The sequence below is a fragment of the Eumetopias jubatus genome, unplaced genomic scaffold (genome assembly GCF_037043125.1).
Source record: "Eumetopias jubatus isolate StellerSeaLion01/CBP00866 unplaced genomic scaffold, mEumJub1_p1.0 scaffold_3, whole genome shotgun sequence".
NCBI classification, from domain to species: Eukaryota; Metazoa; Chordata; class Mammalia; order Carnivora; family Otariidae; genus Eumetopias; species Eumetopias jubatus.
In genome coordinates, this window is record NW_028274809.1 from 38806131 (window position 1) to 38822997 (window position 16867).

Consider the following 16867-nt stretch of genomic DNA (forward strand, 5'->3'; position numbering starts at 1 on the left):
GGAAAATTTCTTTAAAGCACTTTTTTTTTTTTTTAACTCCCCAATCATCTTCAATAGGAGGCGTAAGCCAGCATAGCAGGCGAGGCCCAGGGCACCGGACTCCGCCCGGAAGATCCCGCTCCCGCCGCCTGGAAGGAAGCCGGGCCAGATGCTCCCGCGGAACCCGAGCGCAGCGGCTGCAGCGCCGGCCGGGCCCGTTTCCCAGGAGAACGCCGGGTCGCTTCTCTCGGAGCCCCGGAGCAGGATAAAATCTTGCTTTTCCGGTTCTCTGTCCTGACACCTGGTGCTGTATCTCCGCACCCCCCCAGACATGTCGGGTTTCAGCCCGGAGCTCATCGACTACCTGGAAGGGAAGATCTCCTTTGAGGAGTTCGAAAGGCGGAGAGAAGAGAGAAAAACCCGCGAGAAGAAAGTGAGGCGATGCTAGGCCAGGACTCTCCTCACTGTCTTGTCGCCCTAATACACGAATGGGACCTATATGGCCCCATTCGTTGTGATGGGGCGGGCCGGAACTCCCAGCAGCTTCTTCCCCTTCTTCCCCAAACCCGGGTTCTCACCTCTCATCCTTGTGTTAATCTCCTCTTTAAAAATTCCCCTCGCCAAAAACTTGTTTCTGTGGTAACCTCTCTCTCTCTCTCTCTCCCCTTCTCTCCCCACCCCCGTCCTCCCTCATCCCGTCAGAGTTTCTGATTCTAGTCCTAGCTTCGCCACTAAGTCTCTTTTGTGTTAGGGTGAGCAACTCACCTCTCTTCTTTAGGCGGCAGTTTATTTCTCAACCGAGGGCCCTTTTCTGAGGCGTCTCCCAGTGATATTGATGTAATCTTCTACAAAAAAGCGAATTTTCCTGTCTGATAACAAAATCTTCACTCACATAATTTTTCATACTTTAGAATATCTGAACTTTCCTTACCTTCTCACTTACATGAAGTCCGAGGGAAAATAAAAATCTCACCCTTTGAAAATTAACTGGTGGGTTCTCTCCTAATTCATGCAGCTAATAATGATCCATCTCCTTTCACTTGAAAAGCTAGGATATAATGTGTAGATTGATGAAATCATCAAGGTATTTTAAATTATTTTTCATAAGTGACTGATGCAGACAGACGTGGGGAATGAGATCTAAGTACTCTGAAATGCTTTGACTGTTCAAGTTTGGATTCCACATACTGTATGTGTTTGCAGAGCTCAAGTTTTATAGAAAGAGAAAATGAGGGAAATGCCCTATTCCCAACTGGAGAGAACTAAATCTGCATTATTTTTGGAATCATTAATTTTCAATCAGAGTCTTCAGGAAAAAGGAAAGTTATCAGCTGAAGAAAATCCAAATGACTCTGAAGTTCCATCATCATCAGGAATTGACTCCACCAAATCACGAGACAAAGATGTCAATGAAGGTATGTTAAAATCATTTGCCACCTGCATTAAATATTAAGAGTACCTAATAATTTAATGAAAACATTGTTTTTTTCATTGCAGTGGTATTCTGTTGATTACCTGGTTTATCAGCATAGTGCATGGTGTATAATAGCTGCTCAATAAATATTTGTGGAGTTAATGAATATGGTGATGGGTAGTTTTGTGGGTTATTTTTGTGGAAAAGTGTTTATTTTTATTTTTTAAAAGATTTATTTTAGAGCAAGCATGTGCATGCGCCACTCGGGGGTAGGGGCAGAGGGAGAGAGAGAGTCCTCAGGCAGATTCCCCACTGAACGCAGAGCCCCACGCCACCCATCCCAGGACCCTGAAATCATGACCTGAGCCAAAATCAAGAGTCAGTTGCTTAACCACCTGAGCCACAAAGGTGCCCTTTGGAAAAGTGTTTCAGATGGGAGCCTTTTTGAGGTCATTGTTTTTTAAATTGGCTCTTTCAGTTACTAATTACTTCCAGACTGTACTCCCCCAAATTGTAATGGTTTGTACTTCTGTACAAAGTGGCTTCCAAACAACTGCTTTAGTTATAGGAGATAAGATAGAAATGCCAGAGTGGAAGTCCTGTTGGCTGCCCAGATGGGTCCTCACACACAGTAGGTATCTTGGTATGTCGCCTCATTCTAGGATCCAGTCCTCAGCTCCACATGTCCAGATACTAGATTTGGTTAGTCCCAAACTCATTAAAGCCATCAGAGTCTTAATTGATGGAACTAGTATGCAAATTCATTAGTTTCCAGTGATTCATACACCTTTCTAGTGATCAGAATACTGATAATAGTTCCTAGTATTCATCTACCCATGACAAGTTATGTGGGATACTGAACCATCAATTAGAATGTAGCTTCGTGTATAGTGTCTGATTGAGAACTAAATTGAACTTTCTTGTTCTAGGGAGTAGAAGTAGAGGCTTTTCCCCCCGCCCCTATAAACAGCTCTCTTTACACAGAGAATACATACTAATAGGATAGACAGAAAACAAGCTTTATTCCTGCCTCCTTCGATCAAGTGGAGAAGAAGGGGCAAAACGGAGAGCAAATTGGGGTTACTACGGTTTCTTACCTTGTCAGGCAGGTGGGGTGGAAAAGAGGACTGAAGTTGTTCTAATAACTTGTGGGTCTTATCTGCTTAGGGGAGGAATAGCTCTTCCATCATCAGGTGTTTGAGGTGTAAATGTAGTAGAAGGCACCGTTGGGTGCTGCCTCCCAGTCCTGGTTGACTAAAGCTGCCCCTGAGAAGTGGCCATCAGGCCCTCCCTAGAAAAAGGGATTAACTGAGTCGATTCTTGCTTATCAGGAGCAGTAGGCATACATGTATTAGATTGCCTCAGCTCAAATAATCCCATCAGTCCTTTTAAGATATAAAACTTCCCATTTCCCAGGAAGGAATCATCCCAGAGCTCTATCAGGACCCTTGGTGAGTGTGCACATATATTCAGAACAACAGAAGGGTCAGATTTGAACAGTTTGACAGCATCTGCTAATTGGCATATATGGCCACTGGAATTAATTGTCTTTTTTCTCCTATGCATTACTGAATATCACTGTTGCGTACCTTTCCTACACATCATGCAAATAGGGCCTCTTTTAATTTCACTTTCAGTTCATTATTGCTGATAGAAAAACTACAGTTAATTTTTGTATATTGACCTTGAATCCAGGAACCTGGCTTAATTCAGGTATTCTGGCAGTTTGTATGTACATTCTTTTGGATCTTCTATATACATAATCACATCATTTGTGAATAATGACAGTTTTATTTCTTCCTTTCATCTCTATGCCTTTTCTCTTCTCTTTTATATTATCCAGGACCTCCAGCAAAATGTTGAAAGGAGTGGTGATAGCATCCTTGTCTCATTCCCAGTAACTAAATAATTCACCATTAACTGTGTGGAAAGGTTTTTGTAGATACTGCTTATCAAATTAAAGCTATTCCCTTCCATTTCTAGATGACTTAGAATTTTTATTAGGAATGATAAATGTATTATTTATTTATTTATTTATTATTTATTAGGAATTGGATTTTATCAAATGCTTCTCCTTATCAAGATGATCATATGATTTTTGTTACTGGAATAAATTTTATTGATTGGCAGTGTTATATTTTACACATTTCTTTTTATATTTATTTTGGATATTCAGAATTCTTAAGATTATTATGATTTCATGAGAATGACTGTTGCTCAGAATTTGTGGGTTTTTTAAAAATTGTGTCCTTCCTTAAACATATTAACTATCTCTTTTATCCAACATCCTTAATGTGTCTTTCTTCAGGAGAAATGTCAGATGGAGTCAGTAAGTCAGTTCACAAGGTCTTTGCTTCCATGCTTGGTGAGAATGAAGATGATGAGGAGGAAGAGGAAGAAGAGGAGGAGGAGGAAGAAGAAACACCTGAGCAACCCACTGCGGGCGATGTGTTTGTACTGGAGATGGTTCTCAATCGTGAAACCAAGAAAATGATGAAAGTAAATACTTATTTTAGTATTTATAAATGGAAGGTAAAAGTGTGACATAGTAATTGAAAAAGGAATCTTTAAATTATACATATATTTGGAAAGAATTCAAACTGTGAGGAAGGAAATAGACAACTGTTACTGGTTTCTTATGTTTCATCTTATATAGATTTTTAAAAATGCAAAACCTTAATTATGCATGTGTCAGAATGTACTATGGTTTTGCTATTAAAAGGTCCGTATTATGGGGCGCCTGGGTGGCTCAGTTGTTAAACGTCTGCCTTCGGCTCAGGTCATGATCCCGGGGTCCTGGGATCGAGCCTCGCATCAGGCTCCCTGCTCAGCGGGAAGCCTGCTTCTCCCTCTCCCACTCTCCCTGCTTGTGTTCCCTCTCTCGCTGTCTCTCTCTGTCAAAAAATAAATAAAATCTTTAAAAAAATAAAAGGTCCATATTATAACTTTGATATATTTTTTTAAAGACTTATTTATTAGCGAGAGAGAGAGAGAGAGAGAGAGCGCACACATGAGTGAGAGCAGGGGTGGGTGGGTGGGGGGAGTGGGGAGGGAGAGGATCTCAGGCGGACTCCCCGCTGAGCATGGAGCCCCGCACAGGGCTCCATCTCATGACCAACCCTGAGATCATGACCTGAGCCAAAAGCAAGAGTTAGACACTTAACTGGCTTAAACATCCAGGCGCCCCAATATAACTTGATATTTTTTTAATCAAGTTTATTCTGAGTAGATAAATTTGAAGGAAGGAGAATCTTCAGTAGGTTATATTATAAGAAGTTTCCTGGCACATAAATCCATTTTGCAGCATCAGGTTCTACATTTGTTATTATTCTAATTAGTATTTAGTGATTCCTGACCATATTGGTTTTTGCTTTCTTCATGTATTTTACTGTGCTTTGAACTTTCTACTGTAGGAAGTTTGTTTTTGTTTTTTTAGTTTTCTGAGGTATTTCTTTTTGGAAAATGTTTTAGAATAATTTCTTTCCTGAGATTAATTTTAGACTTTTTCCTGAAATACAGACTTGAATGTTAATGAGTCAGTATTGAAGTTATTTAGTCCTTAGTTCTCAATTTAGAATATTAAGTTTTAAAAAGAAATTTCATTTTCATTATCTTCTGCATTTATTAATTAGTTTGAATTGAAATCTAAAATATTACTATATTTTAGCTAAATGTTTTTTTTTTTCTTTTTCCTATACAGGAGAAAAGGCCTCGAAGTAAACTTCCCAGAGCTCTGAGGGGTCTCATGGGTGAAGCCAACATTCGCTTTGCTCGAGGAGAACGTGAAGAGGCGATATTGATGTGCATGGAAATCATAAGACAAGGTGGTTTTTGTGGGGATTATTGATAATAGCATTTTAATAGTGTGACTTTTAAAACAAATGGAGGAGCGCTTTACTGTATTATTTGGAAAATATGTTCAGAAGCTTGGAGGTGATTGTTATAACAGTGATATGCCACTTTCACATTGAGTAGAAGTCCTTACCAAGAAAATGAAAATCTGAGTATGGCTCAATGAAATATTAATATCTCTTGAACTCTACCAGGCTTCTTTTTTGTTTTTGTTTGTTTTTTAATGTTTTATTTTGCGGTTTTAGACTTTTGTAGCATTAGTCTTTTTTAAATATGGCAAGCACATGTTAAAACCATTTAAAAAGTGTTCTTTTTTTTCTTTCCAGATTAGGCAGAGCTAGATTATTTTAATCTACTTTTTGATAAAAAACACAATTTATACTTATTATCTGTCTTTAAACTGCACATCTGGGGCATATTGAAGGATATCTTCGGAAGTGACTTTCTGACTAATCACTTAATATTTATTATTTTGGTTTCCTGGTGTGTTGCCAAATAATGCCCTGCATAGTGGCTTAGGTAGTTACAATACAGTGAACTCTTAATTTATCTTTTCAGTATTTTGGCATTTCCTTTTCTCTAGATGAGGGTCCTGTTAGAAGTCTTTTTTCCTTTGTTAATTTTACTGTTTTCATCATGATAAATGTACTCTTTAATCACCGTCCCCTATTTCCCCCATCCATCCACCCACCTCCCCTGTGGTAACCATCAGTTTGTTCTCTACAGTTAAGAGTCTATTCTTGGTTTGTCTCTCTCTTGTTTTTCTTTGCTCATTTGTTTTGTTTCTTAAATTCCACATATGAATGAAATCATAATGGTATTTGTCTTTCTCTGACTGACTTATTTCGCTTAGCATTATACTCTCTTGCTCTATCCATGTTGTTGCAAATGGGAAGATTTCTTTCTTTTTTATGGCTAAATAATATTCCCTTATATATTTATCTTACATCTTCTTTATCCATTCATCTACCAATGGACACTTGGGTTGCTTCCGTAGTTTGGGTATTATAAATAATGCTGCTATAAACCTCAGGGTGTTTTTGTATTTTTGGGGTAGATACCCAGTAGTACAATTACTGGGCTGTAGGGTAGTTCCATTTTTAATTTTTTAAAATTAAACTCTCTTCCCTATACTGTCTTCCCCAGTGGCTGCACCAGTTTGCATACTCACCAACAGTACATGAGGGTTCTTTTTTCTCCACAGCCTTGGCAACACTTGTTGTTTCTTTGTTTCCGACTTTAGCCATTCTGACAGGTGTGAGGTGGTACCTCACTGTAGTTTTGCTTTCCATTTCCCTGATGATGAGTGATGTGGAGCATATTTTTATGTGTGTGTGGCCATCTGGATGTGTTCTTTGGAGAAATGTCTATTCGTGTCTTCTGCCCATTTTTAAATTGGATTATTTGTTTTTTTGGGTATTGAGTTGTATCAGTTCTTTATATGTTTTGGACCCCTTTATCGGATAGGTCATTTGCAAATATCTTCTCCCATTCACTAGGTTGTCTTTTATTTAGTTCTGTTGATTGTTTCCTTTGCTGTGCAGAAACTTTTTATTTTGATGTAGTTCCAATAGTTTGTTTTTGCTTTTATTTTCCTTGCCTCAGGAGACATATAGAAAAATGTTATAGCCGATGTCAGAGACATTTTTTTAAAAGATTTTATTTATTTGAGAGAGTGAGTGCATGAGCAGAGGGGAGGGGCAGACTCCCCTCTGAGCAGGGAGTCCAGTGCAGGACTCGATCCCAGGACCCTGGGATCATGACCTGAGCTGAAGGCAGATGCTTGTCCAACTGAGCCACCCAGGCACTCAGGTAGCATATTTTTAATAATATTTGTTCTTCTAATCCGTGAGCATGGAATGTCTTTTCATTTCTTTGCAATGTCTTGAATTTCTTTCATCAGTATTTCATAGTTTTCACAGTCCAGGTCTTTCACCTCTTTGGTTAAGTTTATTCCTAAATATTTTATTGTTTTTGGTGTAATTGTAAATGGGATTCTTTTGTTTTCTTTCTTTTTTTTTTTAAAGTAAGCTCTACACCCAGCATCAGGCTTAAACTCCTGACTCTGAGATCTGGAGCTGCATGCTTTACTGACTAAGCCAGCCATGTGCCCCTTGGATGGTTTTCTTAAAACACATTCTGCTACTTCATTAGTAGTGTATAGAAATGAGATGGATTGCTGTACATTGATTTTGTATCCTGTGAGTTTACTGAACTCGTTTATCAATTCTAGTAATGTTTTGGTGGAGTCTTTAGGGTTTTCTATATATAGTATCATGTCATTTGCAGATAATGAGAGTTTTACTCCTTCCTTACCAATTTGGTTGCGTTTTATTTCACTATGTCATTTAATTGCTATTGCTAGGACTTCAGTACTGTTGAATAAAAGTGATGAGAGTGTCTTACTTCGACCTTAAGGGAAAAGCTCTGTTTTTCACCATTGAGTATGGTGTTGGCTGTGGGTTTTTCATATAAGGCCTTTATTATGTTGAGGTATGTACTGTTTTCATCAGCACATGATGTACTTTGTCTGCATTTATTGAAATGATCATGTAGTTTTCAGCCTTTATCTTGTTGATGTATCTTATCATGTTGATTGTTTTGCAAATAAAGAACCACCCTTACATCCTGGGGATAATCCCACTTGATCCTGGTGTATGATTTTTCAATGTATTGTTGGATTTGGTTTGCTAATATGTTGTTGAGGATTTTTGCATCTGTATTCATGAGAGGTATAGATCTGTGGTTCTTTTTTTTTTTTTTGTGGTGTCTTTATCTGGTTTTGGTATCAGGGTAATACCTCATAGAGTGAATTTGGAAGTTTTCCTTTCTCTTGTATGTTTAGGAATGATTTGAGAAGAATAGGTATTAACTCTTCTTTAAATGGTAGAATTTGCCTGTGAAGCTATCTAGTCCTGGACTTTTGTTTTTTTGGAGTTTTTGATTACTTCTTCAATCTCATTGCTGCTAATTGGTCTGTTCAAATTTTCTATTTCTTCCTGTTTCAGTTTTGATAGGTTATATGTTTCTAGGAATTTATCCATTTCTTCTAAGTTGTCCAATTTGATGGTGTATAGGTTCTCATAATATTCTGTTAACAATTGTTTGTATTTCTGTGGTGTTGGTTGTTATTTCTCCTCTTTCATTTATGATTTTATTTGTGTCCTCTTTTTTGATGAGTCTTGCTAAAGGTTTATCAATTTTTTTGTTAAGATTTTATTTATTTATTTATTTGACAGAGACAGAGTGAGAGAGGGAACACAAGCAGGGGGAGTGGGAGAGGGAGAAGCAGGCTTCCCGCAGAGCAGGGAGCCTGTTGTGGGGCTCGATCCCAGGACCCTGGGATCATGACCTCAGCTGAAGGCAGACGCTTAATGACTAAGCCACTGAGTCACCGCAATTTTGCTGATCTTTCCAAAGAACTAACTTCTGTTCTGAACTATTGATCTGTTCTATTGGTTTTTTAGTTTCTATATCATTTATTTCTGCTCTAATCTTTTCTTTTTTTTAAGATTTTATTGTTAGATAATCTCTGCACCCAGAGGGGGCTTGAACTCACAGCCCTGAGATCAATAATCGCATGGTCTACCCACTGAGCCAGCCAGGTGCCCCTCTGCTCTAATCATTATTATTCCTTCCCTTTTGCTGGGTGTGGGTTTTATTCTTTTTCTAGCTCTTTTAGGTATAAAGTTAGGTTGTTTGAGATTTTTCTTGCTTCTTGATGTTGGCCTGTATAGTTATAAACTTCCCTCTTAGAACCACTTTTGCTGCATCCCAGAGATTTTGGACCACTGTATTTTATCTTAATTTGTTTCCATATAGTTTTTGATTTCTTCTTTGATTTCTTGACTGATCCATTCATTGTTTAGTAGCATGTTATTTAACCTCCATGTATTTATGCTCTTTCCAGATTTTTTCTTATGATTGATTTCTAGTTTCATAGCATTGTGGTCAGAAAAGCTGCGTGGTGTGACTGATTTTTTTGAATTTGTTGAGACTTGTTTTGTGCCTAATATCTGATCTGTTCTGGAGAATGTTCCGTGTGCACTCCAAAAGAATGTGTATTCTGTTTTAGTATGGAATGTTCTGAATATGTCTGTTAAATCCATCTGGTTCAGGGTATCATTCAAAACCACTGTTTCTTTGTTGATTTTCTGTTTGGATGATCTGTCCATTGATGTAAGTGGAGTGTTAAAGTCCTCTACTATTACTGTATTACTGTTATTTCTTTATGTTTGTTATTAACTTTTATGTATTTGGGTGCTCCCATGTTAGGTGCATAAATACTTACAATTATTTCCTCTTATTGGATTGGCCCCTTTATTATTATATAGTGTCCTTTGTCTCTTGTTACGATCTTTGTTTTGTTTTATTTTATTTATTTTATTTTTTTAAAGATTTTATTTCTTTTAAAGTAGAGCTTATACCCATTGTGGGCCTTGAACTTATAATCCTGAGATCAGGAGTTGCAAGCTCTACCGACTGAGTCAGTCAGGTGCACCACAGTCTTTGTTTCTTTGTTTTATTTTTAGAGAGAGAGAGGGCGGCGTAGAGAGAGAGTCTTAAGCAGACTCCCCGCTCAGCACAGAGCCTCACGTGGGGCTTGATGTCACAACCCATGGATCACAACCCGAAATGAAACCAAGAGTTGGACACTTAACTGACTGTACCACCGAGGCGCCCCTCCACAGTCAGTGTTTTAAAGTCTGTTTTGTCTAAATATTGCTGTCCTGGCTTTCTTTTGACATCCATTTGCATGATAAATGTTTCTCCATCCCCTCACTTCGAATCTGCAGGTGTCTTTCAGTCTGAAATGAGTCTCTTATAGGCAGCATATAGATGGGTCTAATTTTTTTATCCATCTATCATCACCCTATGTCTTTTTTCTTTTAATTTTTTTTATTTTTTAAAAGATTTTATTTATTTATTTGACAGAGAGAGAGAGCACAAGAAGGGGGAGCAGCAGGTAGAGGGGGAGGGAGAAAGAAGCAGACTCCCCACCGAGCAGGGAGCCCAATGCGGGGCTCGATCCCAGGAGCCAAGGATCGTGACCCGAGCTGAAGGCAGATGCTCAACCATCTCAGCTACCCTGGCGCCCCCACCCAAACTAAATGCTCTTTTGATTAGAATGTTTAGTCTATTTACCTTCAAAATAATTATTGATAGATATATACTTATTGCTATTTTGTTACTTGTTTTGTGATTGTTTTTATAGATTTTCTCTAATCCTTCTCTTGCTCTCTTTCATGGTTTGTTGGCTTTCTTTAATGCTATCCTTGTTCCTTTCTCCTTATTTTTATCCCTATATCTATTACTTGTTTTTGATTTGTGCCATTATCTTCTGCATATAGCAGTATATATGAAGTTGATGGTCACCTAAGTTTAAACCCATTCCTTACTCCTCTCCCCACCACGTTTTAGGCATATGGTGTCATATTTTATATCCTCTTATTTTATTAATCCCGTGACTAATTTTTAAAATATTTATTCTTTTATTTTTATTAAGAAACTGTGTATTATTTGTTTCAGGGGTACAGGTCTGTGATTCATCAGTCTTGCACAATTCACAGCACTCACCATAGCACATGCCCTCCCCAATGTCTACCACCCAGCCACCACATCCCTCTCACCCCCCTCTGCTCCAGCAACCCTCAGTTTGTTTCCTGAGATTAAGAGTCTCTTATGGTTTGTCTGCCTCTCTGGTCTTATCTTGTTTCATTTTTCCCTCTCTTCCCCTATGATCCTCTGCCTTGTTTCTCACATTCCACATATCAGTGATATCATATAATACTTGTCTTTCTCTGATCGACTTTTTCACTTAGCATAACCCTCTAGTTCTATCCATGTCATTGCAAATGGCAAGATTTCATTTTTTGATGGCTGCATAATATTCTGTTGTGTATATCTACACTACATCTTCATTCATCTGTCATCTCAGACATCTGGGCCCTTTCCATAGTTTGGCTATTGTGGACATTGCTGCTATAAACATTGGGGTGCACGTGCCCCTTCGGATCACTACCTTTGTATCTTTGGGGTAAATACCCAATAGTGCAGTTGCTGAGTCATAGGGTAGCTCTATTTTCAACTTTGTGAGGAAGCTCCATACTGTTTTCCAGAGTGGCTGCATCAGCTTGCATTCCCACCAGCAGTGTAGGAGGGTTCCCCTTTCTCCATATCCTCACCAACATTTGTCGTTTCCTGACTTGTTAATTTTAGCCATTCTGACTGGTGGGAGGTGGAATCTCATTGTGGTTTTGGTTTGTATTTCCCTGATGCCGAGAGATGTTGAGCACTTTTTCATGTGTCTGTTGGCCATTTGGATGTCTTCTTTGCAGAAATGTCTGTTCATGTCTTCTGCCCATTTCTTGATTGGATTATTTGTTCTTTGGGTGTTGAGTTTGATAAGTTCTTTATAGATTTTGGATACTAGCCCTTTATCTGATATGTCATTTGCAAATAGCTTCTCCCACTTGTCGGTTGTCTTTTGGTTTAGTTGACTGTTTCTTTTGCTGTGCAAAAGCTTTTTACCTTGATGAAGTCCCAATAGTTCATTTTTTGCCCTTGCTTCCCTTGCCTTTGGTGATATGTCTAGGAAGAAGTTCCTGCAGCTGAGGTCAAAGAGGTTGCTGCCTGTGTTCTCCTCTAGGATTTTGATGGACTCCTTTCTCACATTTAGGTCTTTGATCCATTTTTGAGTCTATTTTTGTGTGTGGTGTAAGGAAATGGTCTAGTTTCATTCTTCTTCATGTGGCTGTCCAATTTTCCCAACACCATTTGTTGAAAAGACTGTCTTTTTTCCATTAGAAATTCTTTCCTGCTTTGTGGAAGATGAGTTGACCATAGAGTTGAGGGTCCACTTCTGGGCTCTCTATGCTGTTCCATTGATCTATGTGTCTGTGTTTGTGCCAGTACCATACTGTCTTGATGGTTACAGCTTTGTAGTAGAGCTTAAAGTCCGGAATTGTGATGGTTTTCCTTTTCAACATTCCTCTGGCTATTCGGGGTCTTTTCTGGTTCCATACAAATTTTAAGATGGTTTCTTCCATTTCTGTGAAAAAAGTGGATGGTATTTTGATAGGGATTGCATTAAATGTGTAGATTGCTCTAGGTAGCACTGACATCTTCACAATATTTGTTCTTCCAATTCATGAGCATGGAACGTTTTTCCATTTCTTTGTGACTTCCTCAATTTCTTTCATGAGTATTTTATAGTTTTCTGAGTATAGATTCTTTGCCTCTTTGGTTAGATTTATTCCTAGGTATCTTATGGTTTTTGGGTGCAATTGTAAATGGGATCGACTCCTTAATTTCTCTCTCTTCTGTCTTGTTGGTGTATAGGAATGTAACTGATTTCTATGCATTCATTTTTATATCCTGCCACTTTACTGAATTCCTGTATGAGTTCTAGCATTTTTCGGGTGGAGTCTTGGGTTTTCCACATAAAGTATCATATCATCTGCAAATAGTGAAAGTTTGACTACTTCTTTGCCGATTTGGATGCTTTTTATTTCTTTTTGTTGTCTGATTGCTGAGGCTAGGACATCTAGTACTGTGTTGAATAGCAGTGCTGATAGTGGACATCCCCGCCGTGTTCCTGACCTTAGGGGGAAAGCTCTCAGTTTTTCCTCATTGAGAATGATAATCGCTGTGAGTTTTTCATAGATGGCTTTTATGATATTGAGGTAAGTACCCTCTATCCCTACACTCTGAAGAGTTTTAATCAAGAAAGGATGCTGTACTTTGTCAGATGCTTTTTCTGCATCTATTAAGAGGATCATATGGTTCTTGTTCTTTTATTAATGTATTACATCACATTGATTTGCAGATGTTGAACCAACCTTGCAGCCCAGGAATAAATCCCACTTGGTCGTGGTGAATAATCCTTTTAGTGTATTGTTGGATCCTATTGGCTAGTATTTTGGTGAGAATTTTTGCATCCATCTTCATCAGAGATATTGGTCTGTAATTCTCCTTTTTGATGGGGTCTTCAGTTTTGGGATCAGGTAATGGTGGCCTCATAAAATGAGTTTGGAAGTTTTCCTTCCATTTCTATTTTTTGGAATAGTTTCAGAACAATAGGTATTAATTCTTCTTTAAATGTTTGGTAGAATTCCCCTGGGAAGCCATCTGGCCCTGGGCTCTTGTTTTGTTGGGAGATTTTTGATTACTGCTTCAATTTCTTTGCTGGTTTTGGGTCTGTTCAGGTTTTCTATTTCTTCCTGTTTCAATTTTTAGTAGTTTATACGTCTCTAGGAATGCATCCATTTCTTCCAGATTGTCTAATTTGCTAGCATATAGTTGCTCATAATATGTTCTTGTAATTGTTTGTATTTCTTTGGTGTTGGTTGTGATCTCTCCTCTTTCATTCATGATTTTATTTATTTGGGCCATTTCTCTTTTCTTTTTGATAAGTCTGGCCAGGGGTTTATCTATCTTATTAATTCTTTCAAAGAACCAGCTCCTAGTTTTGTTGATCTGTTCCACTGTTCTTTTGGTTTCTATTTCATTAATTTCTGCTCTGATCTTTATCATTTCTCTTCTCCTGCTGGGTTTAGGCTTTATTTGTTCTTTCTGCAGCTCCTTTAGGTGTAGGGTTAGATTGTGTATTTGAGACCTTTCTTGCTTCTTGAGAAAGGCTTGTATTGCTATATACTTTCCTCTTAGGACTGCCTTTGCTGCATCCCAAAGATTTTGAACAGTTGTGTTTTCATTTTCATTTGTTTCCATGAATTTTTTTAATTCTTCTTTAATTTCCTGGTTGACCCTTTCATTCTTTAGTAGGATGCTCTTTAGCCTCCATGTATTTGAGTTCTTTCCGACTTTCCTCTTCTGATTGAGTTCTAGTTTCAAAGCACTGTGGTCCGAAAATATGCAGGGAATGATCTGAATGTTTTGGTACCAGTTGAGACCTGATTTGTGACCCAGGATGTCACCTATTCTGGAGAATGTTCCATGGGCAGTAGAGAAGAATGTGTTTTCTGTTGCTTTGGGATGGAATGTTCTGAATATATCTGTGAAGTCCATTTGGTCCAGTGTGTCGTTTAAAGTATTTCCTTGTTGATCTTTTGCTTAAATGATCTGTCCATTTCAGTGAGGGGGGTGTTAAAGTCCCCTCCTATTATTGTATTATTGTCGATGTTTCTTTTTTTTTTTTAATTGGCTCATATAATTGGCTGCTCCCACGTTAGGGGCATAAATATTTACAATTGTTAGATCTTCTTGTTGTATAAACCCTTTAAGTAGGATATAGTGTCCTTCCTTATCTCTTATTATAGTCTTTGGTTTAAAATCTAATTTGTCTGCTATAAGGATTGCCACCCCAGCTTTCTTTTATGTCCTTTAGCATGGTAAATGGTTTCTCACCCCCTCACTTTAAATCTGGAGGTGTCTTTGGGTCTAAAATGAGTTCTTCCAGGCAGCATATTGATGGGTCTTGTTTTTTTTATCCAGTCTGATAACCCTGTGTCTTTTTTTTTTAAAGATTTTATTTATGTATTTAATTGACACAGAGAGAGAGACAGACAGACAGACAACGTGAGACAGAACACAAGCAGGGGGAGTGGGAGAGGGAGAAGCAGGCTTCCAGCCGAGCAGGGAGCCCGATGCGGGGCTCTATCCCAGGACCCTGGGATCATGACCTGAGCTGAAGGTAGTTGCTTAACCAACTGAGCCACGCAGGCGCCCCACCCTGTGTCTTTTGATTGGGGCATTTAGCCCATTTACATTCAGGGTAACTATTGAAAGATATGAATTTAGTGCCATTGTGTTGCCTCTAAGGTGACTATTACTGTATATTGTCTCTGTTCCTTTCTGGTCTATGTTACTTTTAGGCTCTCTCTTTGCTTAGAGGACCCCTTTCAATATTTCTTTTGGACTAGTTTGGTGATCGCAAATTCTTTTAGTTTTTGTTTGTCCTGGAAGCTTTTTATCTCTCCTTCTATTTTCAGTGACAGCCTAGCTGTATATAGTATTCTTGGCTGCATATTTTTCTCGTTTAGTGCCCTGAATATATCATGCCAGTCCTTTCTGGCCTGCCGGGTCTCTGTGGATAGGTCTACTGCCAGTCTAATGTTTTTACCGTTGTAGATTACAGACCTCTTGTTCCGAGCTGCTTTCAGGATTTTCTCTTTGTCTCTGAGATTTGTGTGTTCTAATAGATGTCGGGGTGTTGACCAATTTTTATTGATTTTTGAGGGGGGTTCTTTGTACCTCCTGGATTTTGATACCTGTTTCCTTCCCCACATTAGGGAAGTTCTCCGCTATAATTTGCTCCAGTATACCTCCTGTCCCCATCTCTCTTTATTCTTCTTCTGGAATCCCAATTCTAATATTGTTTTGCTTTATGGTATCACTTATCTCTGGAATTCTCCTCTCGTGATCCAGCAGTTGTTTATCTCTCTTTTTCTCAGCTTCTTTATTCTTCATCATTCGGTCTTCTATATCACTAATTCTCTCTTCTGCCTCATTTATTCTAGCAGTTAGAGCCTCCATTTTTGATTGCACTTCATTAATAGCCTTTTTGATTTCCACTTAGTTAGATTTTATTTCTCTAGAAAGGGATTCTCTAGTGTCTTCTATGGTTTTTTCAAGCCCAGCTAGTATCTTTATAGTTGTCATTCTGAAATCTAGTTCTGACCAACATCTTACTAATGTCCATGTTGATTAGGTCCCTGGCATTCGGTACTGCCTCTTGTTCTTTTTTTTTTTTTTTTTTTTTGAGGTGAGTTTTTCCATTTTGTCATTTTGTCCAGAGAAGAATAGATGAAGGAGAGAAGAAAATGCTAAAAGGGTAACAACGACCCCAGAAAAGTATACACTAAACAAATCAGAAGAGACCTGAAACCGGGGGGAGAAGAAAAGAAAAAAAAAGGGATGTGATCAGGCTGCTGAATAGAACAGAGCCACGCACTAGATTTTGGGTGCATTTTGGTTTGTTAGAAGAAACTGCCTCCCAAAATTTTAAAGAAAGAAAAACATATGTATAAAAATAAGGGTAAATACAATGAAGGGAGGGAATATGACTCTAAAAATGAAAATTAAGAAAGATTTTTTAAAAAGGAATTGATAAGTTGGTTGAAAAAGGAAAGAAGAAAAATTAAGAAAAAGAAATAGAAAAAGAAAAAATAAAGAAAATTAAAAAAAAACATCTTTTGAAAGACTAAAGAATCATGGGGAAAAGGCCATGAATTCTATGTGCTGTATTTCCCTAGCGCTGGAGTTTTGCAGTTCTCATTGGTTAGTAAACTTGGTCTTGGCTGGATGTTCTTGCTGATCTTCTGGGCGAGGGGCCTGTTGCAGTGATTCTTAAATGTCTTTGCCCCAGGCAGAATTGCACTGCCCTTGCCAGGGGCCAGGCTAAGTTATCCACTTGGGTTTGCTCTTGGTAGCTTTTGTTCCCTGAAGGCTTTCTGTGCTGCTTTGCAGGATGAGAATGAAAATGGCGGCCTTCCAATCTCTGGCCCTTGAGGAGCCAAGAGCTCAGGGCCCCACTCCTCAGTGTGCCCTCAGAGAAAAGCAGTCAATCACTCCTGTCTCTCTGGTCTCCGGCCTCACTCTGAGCTCACCCAGCCTGTGCCCGAGCATTTCTGTCTCTGGTCCATGACCCCGTTTGGAGTCTCC

The 16867-nt window shown here is 38.6% G+C and overlaps 1 protein-coding gene across 1 annotated transcript in view; it reads left to right on the top strand.

The window, feature by feature from the left end:
• Window positions 1-247: 247 nt before the first annotated feature.
• GTF3C3 (general transcription factor IIIC subunit 3) overlaps window positions 248-16867 on the top strand; it is a 44480-nt gene continuing 27860 nt past the window's right edge. The window contains exons 1-4 of the mRNA XM_028124949.2: window positions 248-412; window positions 1283-1394; window positions 3702-3892; window positions 5094-5217. Coding sequence (XP_027980750.1) covers window positions 311-412; window positions 1283-1394; window positions 3702-3892; window positions 5094-5217 — 529 coding nt within the window. The 5' untranslated portion in view covers window positions 248-310. The remainder of the gene's footprint in view (window positions 413-1282; window positions 1395-3701; window positions 3893-5093; window positions 5218-16867) is intronic.